Here is an 18,874-nt window from a genome sequence, read left to right as displayed (position 1 = left end):
CTGCCACCACAGTAGGGCACCCACGGCCTGGGTGCAGTCCCAGGCTCGGCCCGCAGTGCCAGGCCAGCTGCACGGTGTGTGTGCTCTGCGCTGGCCTCCCAGGGGCGACACGATGCATACAGCATGGCGGACCCAAGGGGCAGAGGGCTACCTGCCGGCGCAGCGTGTGCGCTGCCTCCTGCAGCTCCCAGTAGCACTGCATCCTCCTGGGTGACCTTATACAGGAGCAGCCCGGGCCGGCTGCCCTCCAGTGGGAGACACCCAGCAGGGATAGCAGGCGTCCGTGCTTGGGTGCGTACTGGTGGGTGCCCAGGGGTCAGCCGCATGCCTGCTTCCTGCTGGGCCTGGAGCCCCAGGACACTGCATCCATGTTCCTCTGTGTCCAGCGCGAGGTTCGGGGCAGTGACTGCCCCGAACAGCATTGGCAGGAGCAAGGAGAGGAGGCGGCAGCAGGGGTGCACGGGGTCCTGCGACCGGGCTCCCTCCTTCCCTCCCCTATCATATCAACTCAGCCCTGCCACTGCTGGGAGCTCCTTGCCCTAGTTCAGCAGGGGCCCCCCAGAACCTTGCACATTTTGAGCTGGGGGGAGGCAAGACAATGTGTCAGGGATCCAGGGGGTTTTCAGCCAGTTCCAGGGTTCAGGAATACCACCTTTGTGGATCCAGTCTCCTGGGAGTCATAATGGTGCTTTACTTTGGTCAGATTCCTACAGTTCTGCTATTCAGTGATCATAGGAGTCCACGATTTTAATTCCTTAATTCAGTCCTGATGGTTCTGAATTTAGATTTGGAGAGTTCAGGTCTGATTCTTGAAGTCTTAATGATTCAGCAATTCCCTGCTTCCAAAAATTGGGGGATTCTCTGCATCTATGGTGTGGGGTGACATCAGGCTTTGGAGAAGCCCCACTAAGCTGTGGTAAAAATCCCAGGGGCCTGCAAGGAGCTGGTTCTGAGGAGATCTTTTCCCAGCTCCTCAGGACCTTGAAACCCAGTCCTGGCTCCCTCAGTCACCACTCACACTATTTCCTATCTTGCCTTTTTCACAGATTTTCCCTTGATACTTCTCCCCCAGCTTCTAGAAAGACTACGCTCTTGCTCTACCATTTCTCAACACCCTCCTTAAGTCATTACAGACTGGCTTCTGGCCCTGGTACACTTGTCCAGTTTACCAATGCACCTGCCCCCCGGCACCAGCTTCTCTGGTCTCTGGAAGCATTTGTCCCTGTGGCCCATTCCTTCTCCAAGGGGTCCAGCCCAGAAACCCATGACTGAATCACACCCACTCTCCAAGACCTGTCAACTTGTTTGGCTCTTGCCCAACCCAGAAGCTCCTAATGGATCACTCGTCTAATCTCTCTCTCTCTTGTCCATCTCTGTCACCCCAGGCCCCATGAGCCTTCCTACAAAATAAATGGGCACACCATATCCCTGCTCTGGAACCTTCACTAGCTCCCCGTTGCCCTCAGGTTAAAGCCAGACTCTTTGGACAGGCACATAAACCTTCTGGTCTCCAGGCCAGACTGAGCCCCTAGAACAAGCTTGGAGAGGCAGATTGGACTTGGGATTCCCAGGGCCTGGGGGTGGAGAGAGGTACTGCAGAAAGGGGACTCATTCTAGCTTCCTCACCTGGGACACCCCATCCAAGACTAGGAATCCTTTCCCAGGTGGGATTGGAATCCTCCTTGGAGTGGAGAGGGGAGAAGCTGGAGGTGGAGTGCCAGGAATGGGCTGGGCCCTGGGCATGGAGGGGTTAACTACAAAGCGAATTTCAGAGAGCAGGATCAATGGGTTACTTGCTGCTGAAAGAGAGAAAGAGCCGGCAGCAACGCAGAGAGAAGCTGGGCAGAAGAGCGTGCCCCCCGGGGGTGGAAATCAGGGCCCGAGGAGGAGGTAGCCAGTGGCTCCTCCAGAGGGAACACCCAAGTCCGGTTCAGCAGAGGAGAGGAGGGGCCTCACGGGAGAAAAGAGAAGTAGGAGACAGACCTGTACCTGCAAGGAGGCACCAAGGGGTAGCCGCTGAGCCAGGAGGCAACCTCAGGCTGGCTGGTTCCCCCAGGAACAAGCAGGGGCCCAGTGCCCAGGGTTGAGGTGAGTGCTGCCTGTCCCGGGCTTTGGGAGCCTGCTGCATGCTGGGCGCTGGGGTTGGGACAGGTATCACCTTTCTTCCCTTCTCCCTGCCTACCCCCTCCACCCGCCTTTAATCTGTCCCATCATCCCGGAGGTCCCAGGACCCAGGAGGATCCACAGGAAGTGGCCAGTGTGGGCTGCGGGGTGTGGCAGGGGTGAGGACAGGCAAGTGTGCTCACACACGTGTGATCAGGTTAGCAGCGACACCACCTGTTACAGGTTCTGAGATGAGCACTCTAGCCTGGGAGTCAGGATGCCACTTAAAGTGTGACCTTAGCCTCCCATGTCCCCTCTCTGGAGTTCAATGTCTTCATGGGCAAAAAGTCAGAGATCTGTATGGTTCTCCCAGCTGAGCCATTGTGGGGCTGTCACCAGGCTGGACTGACTCCAGTGACTGACTCCAGTGTGCTTTGCTGAGGCTACATGTAGTTCACAGTCAGCTGAAGGTCCTTAACCCATGTCCAGGTCTCTCTCCTGAGCTTTAGATCCAAATTGAGAAGTCAGGGAAATATGCCAGCTCCTGAGGTTGGGGCTGCATCTCCCAAGACTTCACCCCATGCTGCCTGTCTTCACCCGCCTCATGGAGTGGAGGGGTCCATCCTAATCAGGCCACCAAGCGTAGGCTGTAGGGCTGCCCCCCCCCCTGCCCCCCGTGTGACTGTGCCAGGGGCTCTCACCAGGGCCTCAATGACTGCTTTGGCTCTGTTCCCCCATCCCACATAAGCTCCCAGCCCAGGACATCGGGCTTCAGAACTAGACCCCTGAGTCAAGTGACCAGAGCTGGGGGCTCCTGCCTGAGGACCTCAGCTTCTCTTCCCCCAGGTTCCCGTCTGATGGGGAGATGGCTGATGTCCAGAACATTTCACTGGACAACCCGGGGAACGCGGGGGCCGTGGCAGTGCCTGTGGTCTTTGCCCTCATCTTCCTGCTGGGCACAGTGGGCAACGGGCTGGTGCTGGCGGTGCTGCTGCAGCCCGGCCCGGGAGCCTGGCAGGAGCCAGGCAGCACCACAGATCTCTTCATCCTCAACCTGGCAGTGGCCGACCTGTGCTTCATCCTGTGCTGCGTGCCCTTCCAGGCCACCATCTACACGCTGGACGCCTGGCTCTTTGGGGCCCTCGTCTGTAAGGCCGTCCATCTGCTCATCTACCTCACCATGTACGCCAGCAGCTTCACGCTGGCTGCCGTCTCCATAGACAGGTGCGCTCCGGCCAAGCCTCTCCGGGCCTGGGCTGGGGAGGGAAGACCTGAACAGATTCTCATTGGTCTTAGTAAGGAGAAGATGAGGGACAAAAGAGGGAAGGGGGAGGGAGGGAAGGAACAGCTCTCTGCCTGCCCCTAACCAGCCCCTGAGCACCTGCAGGGCAAGCTTGAGGGGACCACCCTGACTTGTCCCCACTCCACTGGGAGCTCCATCTTTATGTCCCAAAGTGTCAGCACAGGGCACAGCAGAAGGTGCTGTGGAAGTGTGAAATGAATGACAAAAGGAACTCATGATTTAATTCATCAGATATGCTCTTATTTCTCACACCTGGCCCCGGTTGTGCTCACACCTGCTTCCGTGCATGGCTTGACACTTGGGGTCAATTCTGGTTCACTACCCCGCGGATGATCGTGGGCAAGTCATTCATTTCTCTGGGTCTCATTTTCCTCCTATGTAAAACGGTTAAATAGCATCTAACACAGACCCCGTCCGGCTAGGTGACTGCCACTGCTCCGAGAGCTGTGCGCCTTAGCTCCATCCTCGCGGTAACCCAGCAAGGCAGATCGTGCTCTCTCTCCGCTCCCGCCCCTCTTCAGGAGGGGAAATCGAGGCACACGCAGCATCAGGTGTCGCAGCCCTCGCCCTGCGTCAACATGGGGGGCGTGGAGACAGGCCCCGCGGGGAGCGCGCCCGGCTACGCTGACCCGGCCCCCGCCCCCAGGTACCTGGCTCTGCGGCACCCGCTGCGCTCGCGGGCCCTGCGCACGCCGCGCAACGCCCGCGCCGCCGTGGGCCTCGTCTGGCTGCTGGCGGCGCTCTTCTCGGCGCCCTACCTCAGCTACTACGGCACGGTGCGCTACGGCGCGCTCGAGCTCTGCGTGCCCGCCTGGGAGGACGCGCGCCGGCGCGCCCTTGATGTGGCCACCTTCGCCGTCGGCTACCTGCTGCCCGTGACCGTGGTGAGCCTGGCCTACGGACGCACGCTGCGCTTCCTGTGGGTGGCAGTGGGCCCTGCAGGCGCGGCGGCGGCCGAGGCGCGGCGACGAGCCACGGGCCGTGCGGGGCGCGCCATGCTGGCGGTGGCCGCGCTCTACGCGCTCTGCTGGGGCCCGCACCACGCGCTCATCCTCTGCTTCTGGTACGGCCGCTTTGCCTTCAGTCCCGCCACCTACGCCTGTCGCCTGGCCTCGCACTGCCTCGCCTACGCCAACTCCTGCCTCAACCCGCTTGTCTACGCGCTCGCCTCGCGCCACTTCCGCGCGCGCTTCCGCCGCCTGTGGCCCTGCGGCCGCCGCCGTCGCCGCTGCCGCCGCGTCCGCTGTGCCTCGGGTGCCCGCCGCGCCCTCCGTCGCGTCCGCCCGGCGTCCTCGGGCCCCGCCGGCTGCCCTGGAGACATCCCGCCTCGGAGGAGGCTTCCGGCGGGCGGCGGCTGGGACGGGCAGCCGGGGGAGGAACCTGCCCGCCGCGGAGAGGCTGGACGAGCCCTGTCGGCACTAGGATAGGAATAAACCTTGCCCGCCGACTCTGGGAGTCCATCTGTCTGTTTGCCCTCTTTTGGGAGGGGCGGGAGGACCGGATGCCATAAGGCTAAGGCATGGGGCCAAGGCCTGGATTGCCCAGAGAGGTAGAGTTACTTGCCAAAGCTCCACGGCAGGCGGTGGCTGACATGAGGCTCCAGCAGCGTGGACACCCCTGGGCGATGAAAATGCCACAGCCTAGCCGGGGCAGCCCCCAGACTCGGCCCATAGCCAGTCTGGGCGGCTCCTCTGCCCATCCCTCCAGCTTGGCCAGCACCTGCTGGGCCTGGCGTTCTCCACTACCCCTTACCAAGCCCCTTCCTTGTCCCAGGCCCTATTCTGGGTGATTTAATAATTGCAGCCAATACAACAAATATTTTCACACTCATTGTGTATCTCACACTGTGCTATGTCCTTTCTTCAATCTAGTTATTGAAACAGCTTTGCAAGGTAGAAGGGATTAGCCCTGTTTCACAGATATAGAAATCAAGGATCAGAGAAGCTTAGTGGTTTGCCCAACATCACACAGCTGGTGTGTGGCAGAAGTTGGTTTCAAATGCATGTCTCTCTAACTTTTTCTACTCGGTGGCCCTCCTCACTTCTGAGGACTCTTCTCCCAGTTTCCATGGTTTTTCTTGGTTTTTCCTGATTCCTCTTCCCCAACCTTGCAGCTCCCCACACTCAACTGGGCACCCTGGAATCCTCAGAGAGCTCCGAGTCCCCTCCCTCAAGAGTTCTGTTCAGACACTCAGGCCGGGGACCTGGGCTTCCCCTGGCCATCAAGCCAGGGTCCAAAAAAACTTGCATTGTCCTTTCAGCCATTTGGTGACCCTGGCTTGGGAGAGTCACTTAACCACCCTCGGGCCCCAGCTGGCCTCTCTGCGGCCCGACCAACCCCTCTTCCCCTACCCTGTGTGCAGCTGGGGAAGTCAGTGGCTGTAGAAACCCACTAATTAACCAGTAAATCAGCCTTGATGGTTTCAGAGCCACCTGCCTCCCTCCTTCACTTATCACACGTCAATAATGTTTATTAGCTTCTGGGCTGAGACCTGAGACCCTGTAGCCTCTGTGTCTCCCCTGCACCCTTCCTGCTACTGGAGCGAGCCTGGGGCACCCTGGGGACAGCCCCTCCCTGAAGGAGACAGATGCTGAGTCCTCTGTCACCACCTGTCCCCTGCCCCAGGCTCTGGGGTCCAAGTGGCATTCACCCTTCAGAGCGGAAGGCTGAGACCCAGATGGGGCCAGCACTTGAGTCTCCTGATGCCTGGCCCAGGGTTCTCACCTGCCCAAGTTTCCACAGCTGAACAGGTGCCACAGCAGTGGGGTGTGTCCTGGAGGGCTGCCTACTTCCACGGCACCCACTGTGGCCCCTGTCTCCTTGTGACTGGTGCTTCCACTTCCACTGGCTCATCCATACCTCACCATGATCCTGGCAGGCAAGGGATATTATCCCCATTTCCAGAAGAGGAAACTGAGATTCAGGGAGGTGAGGCCATCTGGCCAGAGTTGGGGCAAATTAGTGGCAGAACCAGGATTCTGGACCAGGTCTGAGGGACATCTCCCAAAGGCAACCAGGCAGTGTGGGGAAACCATTTCGGGGTATCTGATGAAGTCCACTGCACGACAAAGGGGGAGTGCCCCCAGTGTGGAAGTGGGGACAGCTTGTGCTGTGGTCCAGCACCCAGCTGGGCTACTCTGCCTCCATAGTCCCCTCTGTGGGCACGGGCAGGTGACCCACTCGGAACTGCCTCTGTCCGGCTGGGGCAGGAGACAAGGACACTCAGCTAGGGAGTGGCTGAGCCAGAGCATCAACCTATAGGAAAGCCCAGGCACAGGAGAGATGGCTGGTCAGTGGAAGCCATCCACGGTGGGCTGACTGGGGTCCCTGGCTGGCGCTCTGGGGCCTCCTGCTTTGAGCAGGTCTTCCTGACCCACTGGGGCCAAAAGTGATGGAGGGCAGGACAGCCTGGCACATAGTAGGCAAGCAACAGATACTTGATACATGAGGACAGAGGGATCATGGAAGGAAAGACAACTCTTTCCTCCTTTCCCTTATCCTGAAACACTTGACTGACTGCACCAATCTAGGCTTTGAGGGGCAGTTGAGGGGCAGTCGAGGACAGCATGAGTTAAACCTGGTGCCTGCCTTCAGGAGCTCCCAGTCTAGATGGAGAGACAGAAACCCAAAGAAGAAAGGACAGTGCTGTGAGATGGGCCATAACAGAATATACACTGTTCTGAAAGGACACAGAGGATGAGGCTACTGCCTTCCTGGTGCAATCCAAGCAGGAACCCTGGAGGAGGTGACCTTTAATAAGTTTTTCCCTGGAAAATGAGGAAGGGCAGGTGTTCTGGTTTGCTAATGCTGCCGTTTTACAAAACATCAGAAATGGATTGGCTTTTATAAAGGGGATTTTTGGTTACAAAGTTACTGTCTTAAGGCCACAGTGTCCAAGGTAAGTCATCAACAATATGGTACCCTCACTGAAGAATGGCCGATGGCATCTGGAAAACCTCTGTTAGCTGGGAAGGCATGTGGCTGGTGTCTGCTGATCCTGGGTTGTGTTCCAGCTCCTCCCTCAACTCCTGTGCATTCTTGGTTTTTTCTCCCAGGATGTTTCTCTCTAAGTGCCTGGGGGTCCTGTCTTAGCATATCCCAGGGCAAACTCTGTAGCAAAAGTCTGCTTTCAAAGGCTGTCTCCAACATGTCTCCCAGCTGCAGCAGTGAACTCCTTCTGTCTGAGCTCTTATAGGGCCCCAGTAAACTAATCAAGACCCACACTGAATGGGTGGGGCCACACCTCCGGGGAAATAATCTAATCAAAGGTATTACCCACAGTTGGGTGGGTCACTTCTCCATGGAAACAACCTAATCCAAAGGTTTCAACCTAATCAACGCTAATACGTCTGCCCCCACAAGATTGCATTAAAGAACATGGCATTTGGGGGGACATAATACACCCAAACCAGCACAGCAGGCCAGGTGGAGCAACAGCCTGGGCCGAGGCAGGGGACATTCAGGAGCAAGTGGCTCTGCAGCTGCAGCAGGGGAGGGTGGGGTGGGGGAGGCCAAGAGGGTGGGTGGGTGAGATCCTGAGGGCCTCCTGTGCTGGCTGCAGAGCAGGAACTCCTTCCTTCAGGCAGACCATGATGCCTTGAAGATTTTCAGGGGGCGGGGAGTGGGCTTGTCAGGCGTGCAGCTCAAAAAGATCCCAGGACCGTTCCGAGGGGCTGGGACGGAGACGAATCAGGAGGCTGCTTTGTTCACCCTACCAAGGAAAGCTGACCAGGGCCTGGACTCAGGATGGGGAAGTTATTTTTGCCAAGAACTTGGCAGGAAGATTGATGGAGGCCGTCAATGGATGGCCTGCTGCTGGGCCTGGGCTTGGCCCGGAGGCTCCTGGTCTGCCTCAGGGGGCTAACGAAAGACTCGGAAGAGCAGATGGCCTGGTTATTTGGTGAGGAGGGCGCTGTGTGTCCAGGAGGGCCAGAGAGGCTGGCTGTGGTGGCTGCAGTAGAGGCTGGATGAGCCCTGGCTGCTGCCCCCAGGGCCCGGGAGAGCTCCCCTGACCTGAGCCCCCTGCAAGGTCTAGCAAGGAGGCCCTTCTGGTCAGAGGGAGGTTTGAATGGCACAGCCTTCTGGCCCTGCTGTTTGCGCAGCCCTCTTAGGGAGGGGCCTGGAGCACTGATGTCGGAGCACCTACTACATTCAGGAGAAGCAGGCACAGAGACAGAAGGTGGCCGGAGCCCAGAGAAGGGCTCCTAACCCAGCTAGGGGAGTCAGGAAAGATTTCCTGGAGGAGTTGGCCCCCATGCCGAGTGCTGAAGTCCAGGTGGGGAAGAGAGCCATAGTGGAGCGTGTGCAGGGGTCTGGAGGCAGAAACAGCGTTATGTTCTGAGGGGCAGAACAGGACAAGGAAGACCCAGCAGGAAATGAGGTGGAAGAGGTGGCAGAGAGCAGCCAGGAAGGACCCAGGAAATCTGCAGCTGAGACTGCTTTGTCCCAAGGGAGTGGGGAGCCACTGAAAGGTTTTAAACAAGGGAGTGCGTGGATTTTCTCTAAGGCAGGCTTGCAAGCGGAGGGAGAGCAGAAGGGAGATGAGTTAGGAGGCTGGTGGGAGACTCCAGAGAGAGGAGGAGATCCAAGACCTCAGCAGAAGGCCAGCACTGACCATGTTCAGAGAGCAGCACCAGCAACTTCTGCAGAAGGCATAGCAGGCTTATTGCCCAAAGAACATTTAAAAAAAAACCTGGGGGCCGACCCTGTTCAAGATGGCAGAGGGAGAAGCTTCAGGGCTCCATTCCCCCCCACCAGAAGCTTTGAACAACCAGCAAGAACTAGCAGAAACATCTTTCTCAAAGCTCCAGAAAACAGTTAAAGAATGGCAGTAGTAGTGCCGAATTAAGAAAAAAGCCACTTTTAAGTGGTAGGATCATGTGGCGCTTGGCTGGCCCCTCCCCCACCCCTCACAGGGCCCCTGCACCGAACTGCCTCCAACAGGGGCAGGGGAATGCTGGCTGCAACACGTGCTGGGACCACAGGGAAACTGTTTCCTGTGTAAATGGTGGAAATTCCTAGAACCACTTGTGCATGTGTTAGAAAGAACACTTACCTGAAAGAGAATAAATGCTCATCCAATTGTGGAGAACAAAAGAAATTTATTCATGATCTTGAAGAATGGGTGTGCAACCAAATCATGGTGGCTGGTGTGCCCAACAATAGAACACGGCACTATTTATTCCCTAAGCCTAACACACAAGTCCCTCCCCTGTTTCTCCATTGGCTGGATACTCCAGAGGTTACAGTCTACTCGACAGGCCTAACTAACCCACTCAAATTTGAAACATTTGAAACAAGAAACATTTGAAACAAGTCTCCACCCCTGACTGTAACGGTTATGCCCACATAAGGTACTGACACCACTTCTATGCTTAGGTGGCCTCTTTTCTTTGCTCCTTAATTTCAGAGCCACCTGGTAACAAATTATGAGGCTATTTTAGGAGACTCCACCCCAGGAGTCTCCAGCTTGTAAGGACACTGGACGGATAAACAGGGGGACCGGCCGCCAACTATAGCTTGGCTTCTTGACTCTCTGCCATCCCCCCAAGTCACCCCCATCCCATGTGAAAGCTAAACTTAATCTCATTCTCACAATGCCCAAAACAGGACACAGGGGCAAAGGATTGGGGGCCCCTGCACTATGACCTGGAGCTATTCTCTAAACTCACCATACTGATAAGCCTGGAGCGTATCCCCACAGGTCAAGCTGCAAAGACTGGGAAAAGGGTTTTCTTTTTTTCCTCCTCTCCCCACCTTCTACTTCTTTTCCTCCTCTTCCTCCTCCTTCCTTATTCCTCCTCCTCCTCCTCCTTCTTCATTTTTCTTTTTGTTAGCTCCTGGCATTCAAGGAAAGCTCTGTCCTAACATTAGCTGGATACAAGCTTAAGAGTCTATATTCCAGTGATAACACATTAAAATATCAAAATGTCCAGGTTTCAACAAAATATTACAAAATATACAAGGAACGGGAAGTGATGGCCCAGGCAAAGGAGAAGATTAAAGCAATAGAAACCACTTATGAGGGGGGCCAGACCTAGGAGCAGACCAAGAATTTTTTAAAATGGTTCTAAATGTGCTCAAAGAGCTACAGGAAAACGTGGATGAAGAACTAAAGGAGGATTTTCTTCTCAGCCATGCTGAAGTCGTGTATCCTGTCTCTTTCAAAGCCAGGACTCTCTAAGAAGTGACCATATTGGACCCCGAAGGCAGCGAGGGGTTCATGGTGAAGATCTGGGGCTTGCCCTGGTCTTGCTCAGAGGATGAGGTGCAGCAGGTTTTTTCTGATTGCCAAATTCAAAATGGGGTTCAAGGTACTGGTTTCATCTACACCAGAGAAGACAGACCAAGCAACAAGGCTTATCTTGAACTCGATTCAGAAGAAAAGGTCAAATTGGCTCTGAAAAAAGACAGAGAAACTATGGGACACAGATGCATTGAAGTGTTCATGTGAAACAACGTTGACATGGACTGGGTGTTGACGTACATGGTCCAAATGGTCCTGACATGGCCAGGGATGGCTTTGTGCGTCTTTAGAGGACTCCCCTTTGGATGGAGCAAGGAAGAAACTGTTCATTTCTCCTCAGGGTCCTAAATCGTGCCAAATGGGATAACGTCCCCCGTGGCCTTCCAGGGGAGGGGTCCGGGAGAGGTCTCCCTGAAGTTCTGTTTCACAGGAAGTAGCTGAAAATGTGGAAGGGGCACTTCCCAAATCTGGGTTTGTCACTTGGCGCAGCCAATAAAACTCACTGGGGCTGAGGAGGAAAAAGAGGTTTATTTATGCCAGTGGGAAGGCTGGGAAGATTTCCCAAATCAGCCTCCCCAAGTGATTTTTCAATTGGCTTTTATATCCATTGGAGACAAAGAAAGATAATTATCTTAGTTAACAGCTAACAGAGGTTTGGAGAATTTCAGTAGTTTATCTTCCTTCCTTCCAGATTTCCCTCCTGTGACACCTGGGAAAGGTGCCTCTCAGCGAGGCAGGACAGACTAGGGCATCGAGCTGTGATCCCTGGTCTTCTAGTCTGCTTCAAAAAAGTTAACGCAAACCTGCAAAGCTTCAGCTGCAGACTTCGTGGAGCCAAAATTTCCCCTAAAGCTCTGAAGCCTCCCCAAACCATCTACACTTGTAAAACCATGGGCCCAAAGCAAATTCTCAGTTAATGACAAAAAGCATGGGGTCATAGAGGTTGTTAAACATCTGCCCAAAGTCAAATTTTAGATATGCGAGGGTAGGTCACAAGTTCTGATAGCCATCTCCTTCTACAACAGAGGAGACACCTAGTTAATGCAAGCCATGGTTGATACAAACCTTTTAAGCTCCTAGAGTTCAAAGGTTACTATGGAAAACTGCCACCAGCAAAACTTTCCTATATAACAAGCCAACCCACTCCCACTCAGTGCATTCTTTTCCCTGGAACATGCCCATGTTATCTCATTAATGTGTCTTCTTTCTCTTTTTCTATAATCAACTTTACTACTTATTTCTGCTGGCCCCTCTCGTGTCTGTATTCTTTCCATAGCAAGAGTCCTGAACCTGGAACGGGGTTCTGCCTGGCACTATTGCCAGCAGGATGCCAGTTATACCAGTCTAGGGAGATAGACGAAAGACTCATTCATATCTGGGAAGTTGGGGGCAATAGATTAAAGCTTATTCAGGCCTAGGTGCAGACTTTACGTTTACTTACTGCTCTCAGTATAGACTGCTTCCAGCTTTGAAAGTTACATTTTAAGGCTACTTTACAATTTCCAGCTTGCTTATTGTTTTAAGATTATTTAAAAATTTACTGTTAAAAAGAGACTCCAAAGAAACACAAGGAAAGAATAGGGCACAGATATATGGGGATCTATAAGAGGAATCAAGCTGAAGTTAGAACTCACCATGATCCCCAAGAAGGCTCGTGGCCAGGCAGTGGCCAAGCCCCCATGACAGACCTGGGGCTGGTGGGGGGTATAACAGTTTGGGCAGGGGAGCTGGCTTTGCAGGGATAGATGTGGTGCTTATGGTGGAGGCCAGGGAGGCTATGATGAATATGATGGCTATAATGATTGCTATGGATTTGAGTCAGACAGATTTGGAAGAGAACTCAATTATTATTTTCCAGGAATGTCTGATCATAGATACAGGGATGGTGGCTCTACTTTCCAGAGTACAACAGGACACTGTGTACACATGCGGGGATTACCTTACAGAGCTACTGAGAATGACATATAGGATTTTTTTTTCACCGCTCAGTCTCGTGAAAGTACACATTGAAATTGGCCCTGACGGCAGAGTTTCTGGTGAGGCAGATAATGAATTTGCTACTCATGAAGTCTCTCTGGCAGCCATGTCAAAGGACAAAGCAAATATGAAACACAGATGTGTAGAGCTCTTCTTGAATTCGGCAGCAAGAGGAAGTGGTGGTTTTTGCAGTAGCCAAATGATGGGAGGCATGGGCTGGTCAAACCAGTCCAGTTACGGTGGCCGAGCTCGCCAGCTGCTGAGTGGTGGTTATGGAGGTGGCGATGGCAGGCAGAGCAGCATGAGTGGATATGACCAGGTTTTACATGAAAACGCCAGTGATTTGCAATCAAATATTGCAAAGGTAGCCAATGAGAAATGAACAGCAGCTGCTAAAATAATGGCAGCCGTGCATCTGGGAGAGTGAGCAGAATGGGAGGGAGGTCTGGCATGTCCAGAAAAAGCAGGGGTGGGGAATGGAATTGATCCTGATCCCTGACTCTTGGGCAACATTTTTAAAAGAAAAACCGAACTTCAGTTTAACAGTTTCACAGTAGAAGCTTGTGATTTCTGCTTACTCTAAGTGGAAACCAGGATTGTTTTAAAGATTTCAGTTTCAGTATTTTTGAACACAAACATTCAGCTAGGATGTAGCAATGAAGTCTGAGTAAACTATAACTGTTTAACAAATCTTCAGCTTGCCTAAAGTTAGTTATGGTGTAGGATGTACTTAGGCACTAAGTTTTTAGGTTAAAGCAGTTCAAGTCCATTAAATGTTGCTCTTGTGCCTACCATATTACATTGAACACCGTTTGGATACATGTTGAAAGACATGCTTTTTCGTAAAAGTCAAAATATAGGAGCTGTGCCTACAATGAAAAGTGAAATGTTTCAATGTTTGTTAATTCTAGTTTCATTTAGTAACCTGTAAGACATGTAAGTTTAAGCTTTTTAAGTTAATGGGGATAATTGAGATGCTATACCGAAATGTGAGGATTTTTGGTCTTGATGGTTGTAGGAAATTCTGAGGCCTTGATTTAAATATTTCATTGTATTGTGATTTCCTTTCAGATGTATTGTGCTAGGTGAATATTGAAATATAAATATTCTTTTTAAAACCTGAAAAAAAAGAACTAAAGGAAGTCAGGAAAATTATAGATGAACACAAAGAGAATATCAGTATAGAGATGGAAATTATAAAAAAGAATCAAGCAGAGCTAAAGACCACACTAAGAGAAATTAAAAATTCCCCAGAGGGGTTGGACAGCAGATTGGTGCTGACAGAAGAAAGAATCAGTGACCTTGAAGGTAAGATGATTGAAATCATCCAGTCTGAGAAGCAGAAAGAGGAAAGAATGAAGAAAAGTGGACAGAGCCTGAGGAACCTGTGGGACACCATCAGGTATACAAATATACTCCTTGTGGGAATCCTAGAAGGAGAAGAAAGAGAGAAAGGAGCAGAGAGAATATGCAAATGATGTAATGACTGTTTAAGACATTCCCAGATAAAAAAAAGCTGAGGGTGTTTGTCACCAGAAGACTGGCCCTACAAGAGATGCTGAAGAGAGTTCTGCAGGTTGAAAGGAAAGGACAGTAGACAGTAGACTGAAGAAAGATCTCCAGTGAGGGTAACAACAGGGATAAATATAAATGCCAGTCCTACTGTATTTTTGGTTTGTAACTCTACTTTTTACTTCCTACAGGATATAAAATGTAAATGCCTAAAAAATAATGATAAATCAGTGGTTTTGGACTGATAATGTATAAACATGCAATTTGTGACAAGAACTATATAAAGGTGGGGGGATGAAGGGACATGAGAACATAGTTTTTGTATATTGTTAAAGTTAAGTTGGTATCAAAGCAAACAAGATTGTTATAGATTTAGGATGTTAAATTTAATCCCCAAGGTAACTACAAATAACTATTGGAGAATATGCAAGCTCATAGAAATAGAAATTAGAGTATAGGTTGCCAGGGGTGGGAAGTAGGGGAACAGGTAGTCAACGCATAATGAGTATATAGGGTGTCTGTTTGGAAAGATGGGAAACTTTTGTGATGGCAGGTGATGAGGATGCCACAAATGTGATTAATCTCACTGAATGGTATGCTTGGGAGTGGTTGGGATGGGAAACTTTATGTTGTATATATGTTCCCACAATAAAATGAAAGAAAGAGCAACTAAAGAGACATTGACAATTAAGTGCAATGCATGATCCCAGGTGGGATCTAACAAGGGAGGAGAAAGGCTCAAAAGGACATTGTTGGGATGTATGAAAAAATTGGAATATAGATGGTAAGCTTTATTTCAATGCTAAATTTCTTGAACCCTAGACATTTCTCCAAAGAAGATATACAAATAGTGAAAAAGCACATGAAAAGATGCTCAACATCATTAGCTATTAGGGAAATGCAAATCAAAACGACAATGAGATACCATGTCACACCCACAAGAATGACTACTATTTTAAAAATGGAAAATAACGTATTGGAGAAGTTGTGGAGAGACAGGGGCACTCATTCCTTGTTCATTGGAATGTAAAATGGTGCAGCTGCTGTCGAAGACTGTTTGGCAGTTCTTCAGCAATCCCACTTCTAGATATATATACCACAAAGAATTGAAAGCTGGAACTTGAATAGATATTTGCACACTGATGTTCATAACTGCATTATTCGCAATTGCCTAAAGATGGAAGCAACCCAAGTGTCCTTGAACTGATGAATGGATAAACAAAATGTTGTATATACACACAATGGAGTATCATTCAGCCATGAAAGGAATGAAGTTCTGATACATGTAACAACACGGATGAACCTTGAAGACATCATGATGAGTGAAATAAGCCAGACACTAAAGGACAAATATTGTGTACAACTGATATGAAATACTTAGAATAAGCAAATTCATAGAGTCAAAAACTAGAATACAGGTTATCAGGGGCCTGGGTGGGGGTATGGAATGTGGAGTTAGTGCCTAAATAGTACAGAGTTTCTATTTGGGATGACGGAAAAGTTTTGGTAATGGATGGTGGGGATGGTAGCACAGCAGTGTGAATATAATGAACAGCACTGACTTATATAATGGAATGTGGTTAAAAGGGGAAATTTTACGTAGTATATATGTTATTAGAATAAAAATTAAAAAACAACAACATAGGACTGTACAACACAAACAGGGAATCTTTATGTAAACCATGGACTAGTTAATAGCATAATCATAATAATAGTCTTTCATCAGTTGTTACAAATGTACCACACTAATGCAAGGTATTAATAATGGGGGTGTGTGATATGGGAACTCTGTATTTTATGCATGATTTTTCTGTAAAGCTACAATTTCTCTAATAAAAAAAATTATTGAACTTGATAACTGCACTTAAGCTGGCTAGGTAAGTGAATATCGTTTTTTAGGAAAGCTACATGGCAGTTTTAAGTGTTCAAGGAGCGTGACGTATACAACTACATTCACATGTTCAGAAAATACATTACTAGACAGACAGATAAATGGATAGACCGGTAGATGGATTGATAGATCAATGGACAGATAGAATGATACAGCAAATGTGGCAAAATGTTAAAATCAGGGAATCTGAGGATCTCAGGGTTTAGGAGTGGAGTTCTTTGTATGGGGTTTGTATTATTTTTCTAACTATCCTGGAAGTCTGAAAGTATTTCCAAATAAAAAGCTTAAAAAGAAAAAAAAAAAAAAAAAAAAAAACCTGGGGAAACAGATTCCCCCAAATCATTAAAAAAAAAAAAAAAGACATTGACAGTGTGTCAAGAGATGGGGACAGATGGGACAATGGCTTGGGGGGCACACTTTTCGAGACGTGGTGATTGAACGTTGGGGGTGAGGAGGAGCTGTCCCGGACGGCATGCTGGGCTTCCGGCTTGGGTGACTGGGGATGGCAGTGGGGACCACTGAGGGGGCAGATTTGGGGTTGGGTTGGAACTTGTTGAGACCCAGGGGCCTGTGGGTCCTTGGGGAGAAGGGTCTGTGGGGTAACAATGTACTGAGCACCTTCCAGGCTCTGTTTGGTCCTGGAACATCTGTCCAGTCCGCTTTAGTTTGCAGATAGAGAAACGGAGGTTCAGAGAGGCTGAGTAACTTGCCCAAGAGCAAGCCCAGAGCTGGCCTGAGACAGAGCTGAGGTTTCAACTTGGGTGCGTCTGATTTCAGTTCCGTGATCTTTAGAGTAGTTGATGAGTCAGGAAGGGCTGCTGAGGGGAAGGGAGGAACCTGAGCAGGTGAGGAAGGTGACCCCCTCTCCCAGCCTGTGCAGTGACCGTGGCCTGGGCGAGCCAGCCAGGGGGGGGCCCAGGCACAGCCACGTTCACCACCCCACCCACCCCCCACCCGAGGCTGGCGGGAACAGCATCGTCCATCAACGTCGAGATGCACACCTGGGAAATTAACACCAGTGAACCACCCCGAGGCTTCCTGCTAATGAACACGGGTTCCTCGGCCGCAGTGCAGGGCTGGTGTCGTGAGCCACTGGCTGGATCCAAGATGGCACGAGGCCAGATGGATAGGCTGAGCAGGGAAATGGTTTCTGTTTTAAGAGGACTAGACTGATTTACCGAGGTAACTGCTTGGTGCCGAGCTTGTTTCAGTGGCCCAGGTTCTGTGTAGGGGTGAGACTGAAGCAGGAGGAAGGGTGGTGAGGACAGGTTGAGGGGAGAGGGGGGCCAGGACTAGGTTGGAGCACCCAGAGGTGCTCTGAGGCTCACCGGCCCTGGACGGCTGTGGTGCTGCAGGGGTGCTGGCCTGGGTTCCGGCCCCACCTGGCTGAGTGACCTCTCTGTGCCTCGGTGTCTTCATTCAGAACCAATGCAGAATGGGAGCTCTGCCTGCACCAGGACCCATTCGAGGCACTGGATGTGCACCCAGAGGCAAGCCTTCCCTGGCTGCTTGTCTCTGCTGCCAGCCTGATGCAGAGTTGTGAGGCCTTCCACGGGCAGGTCCTCGTCTCCACCCAAACTCTCACAACCCAGGTGAAGAGGCTTGACTCACCCAGTGCTGCCCCTCTGGGCATGCTGATGGCCAAGTGCTTCTATGCCACTCCCTCTCTGGCTTCTAAAGAGGGAGCAAGTGGCCAGGCTGGAGAGGCCCTCTTGAAGCAGCAGCTGATGGCCTCCGTGCGCACAGGGACAAGAGACCCTGCTGGGCCTGGAGCCCTGGTCTGGGGCCTTGGCCAGGCTCCTTCATCTCTCTGAGCCTGTTTGCTCACCTGTAACGTGAGCTGATGCTCTCTCCTTGCAGGTACTGAGGTCTTGGTGTTAGCTTGGGAGCCACCATGAGGAGGCTTGGGCTCTAATTCATTTTTGAGCCCCATAATTGGGGAAAACCAGGGAGTTAGTTTAATTATCCAGGCATCTGTCCAGCTTCCTGGTTTCCTGACCCGGCTTGGACTCAGCATCTGAAGCAGACTGGGGAGCAGGCAGCCCTGGTGGGAATAGGGGCTTTGCTCCAAATTGCGGCCACACCCAGAGAGGAGCTCCTGGTATCCACTCTGTGCCAAGGGTGGAGGTGACAGCCAGCCTGACCTACTCCTGTTGCCAAGGCAGAACTTCAGACCTCACAACCCGCCCCCTCTCACTCTTCTGGTCTCCACACTCTGTTTCAGGTGGTCTCTGGTCCCAAAGCTAGCTCAGGTCTGTCCTCCAGCCTCCAAGCCTGGCTCATGCTGGTTTTCCACCCATTGGAGCTCAATTCCTCTCACTTGGAGGGAGGCCTCCCCGACCACCCCAGCCCTTGCGGACCTTCCCACTGCAGATGGTCTCTGATATCTGGGCAGCCACTAGAGACCACAAGAACCACGGCAGAGCCCAGCTCAGCCCCATCACCTCATGTCGTCCCTTCTTTTTCCCCAGGTAACAAGGTGCATGCTTTATCTACTAAGCACGTGGCACCCTGTTTTCGCTGAAAGGGCCAGACCTTGAGCATCTGAGAACGCTGACTGGTCACAAAGACAGAGACTTTCACTTGACAAGGGCCATCGGTTTCCACTGATTGTGTCCCAGGAGCCCTGGAGACACTGGTGTTTGGGAAACGATGACAAAGAACGCTAGACCCAGGGTAGCTCCCATTTACCAGCCGTTACTTTATCTCTCAGCCTCCATTTTCTGCATCTATAAAAGGGGGGGAGCAATAAATAACATGGCTACTTAACATTTTATTGCAAAAACTAAATAAAAGGGCCTGCTGGCACACAGTAGCTCAACAAATGTCATTGTCCTTCTCA

General features: G+C 51.5%; 1 protein-coding gene and 1 pseudogene across 2 annotated transcripts; both read left to right on the top strand.

The window, feature by feature from the left end:
* Positions 1 to 2,869: 2,869 nt before the first annotated feature.
* On the top strand, positions 2,870 to 5,225 carry GALR3 (galanin receptor 3). 2 transcript variants are annotated; one of them, XM_037846783.1, is made up of 3 exons: positions 2,870 to 3,327; positions 4,053 to 4,290; positions 4,491 to 5,225. In XM_037846783.1, the coding sequence occupies exons 1-3, from the start codon at positions 2,969 to 2,971 to the stop codon at positions 4,914 to 4,916; spliced, it is 1,023 nt and encodes a 340-aa protein (XP_037702711.1). In that variant the 5' UTR covers positions 2,870 to 2,968; the 3' UTR covers positions 4,917 to 5,225. The 2 variants fall into 2 exon arrangements, with proteins under 2 accessions (XP_037702711.1, XP_037702710.1); XM_037846782.1 differs by having other exon boundaries at positions 4,053 to 5,225.
* A 2,981-nt stretch (positions 5,226 to 8,206) lies between these two features.
* Positions 8,207 to 13,011, top strand: LOC119542549 (annotated as a pseudogene).
* Positions 13,012 to 18,874: the final 5,863 nt, after the last annotated feature.

Source organism: Choloepus didactylus, chromosome 8, assembly GCF_015220235.1.
Source record: "Choloepus didactylus isolate mChoDid1 chromosome 8, mChoDid1.pri, whole genome shotgun sequence".
NCBI lineage: Eukaryota > Metazoa > Chordata > Mammalia > Pilosa > Megalonychidae > Choloepus > Choloepus didactylus.
This window is presented reverse-complemented; position numbering and strand designations above follow the sequence as displayed.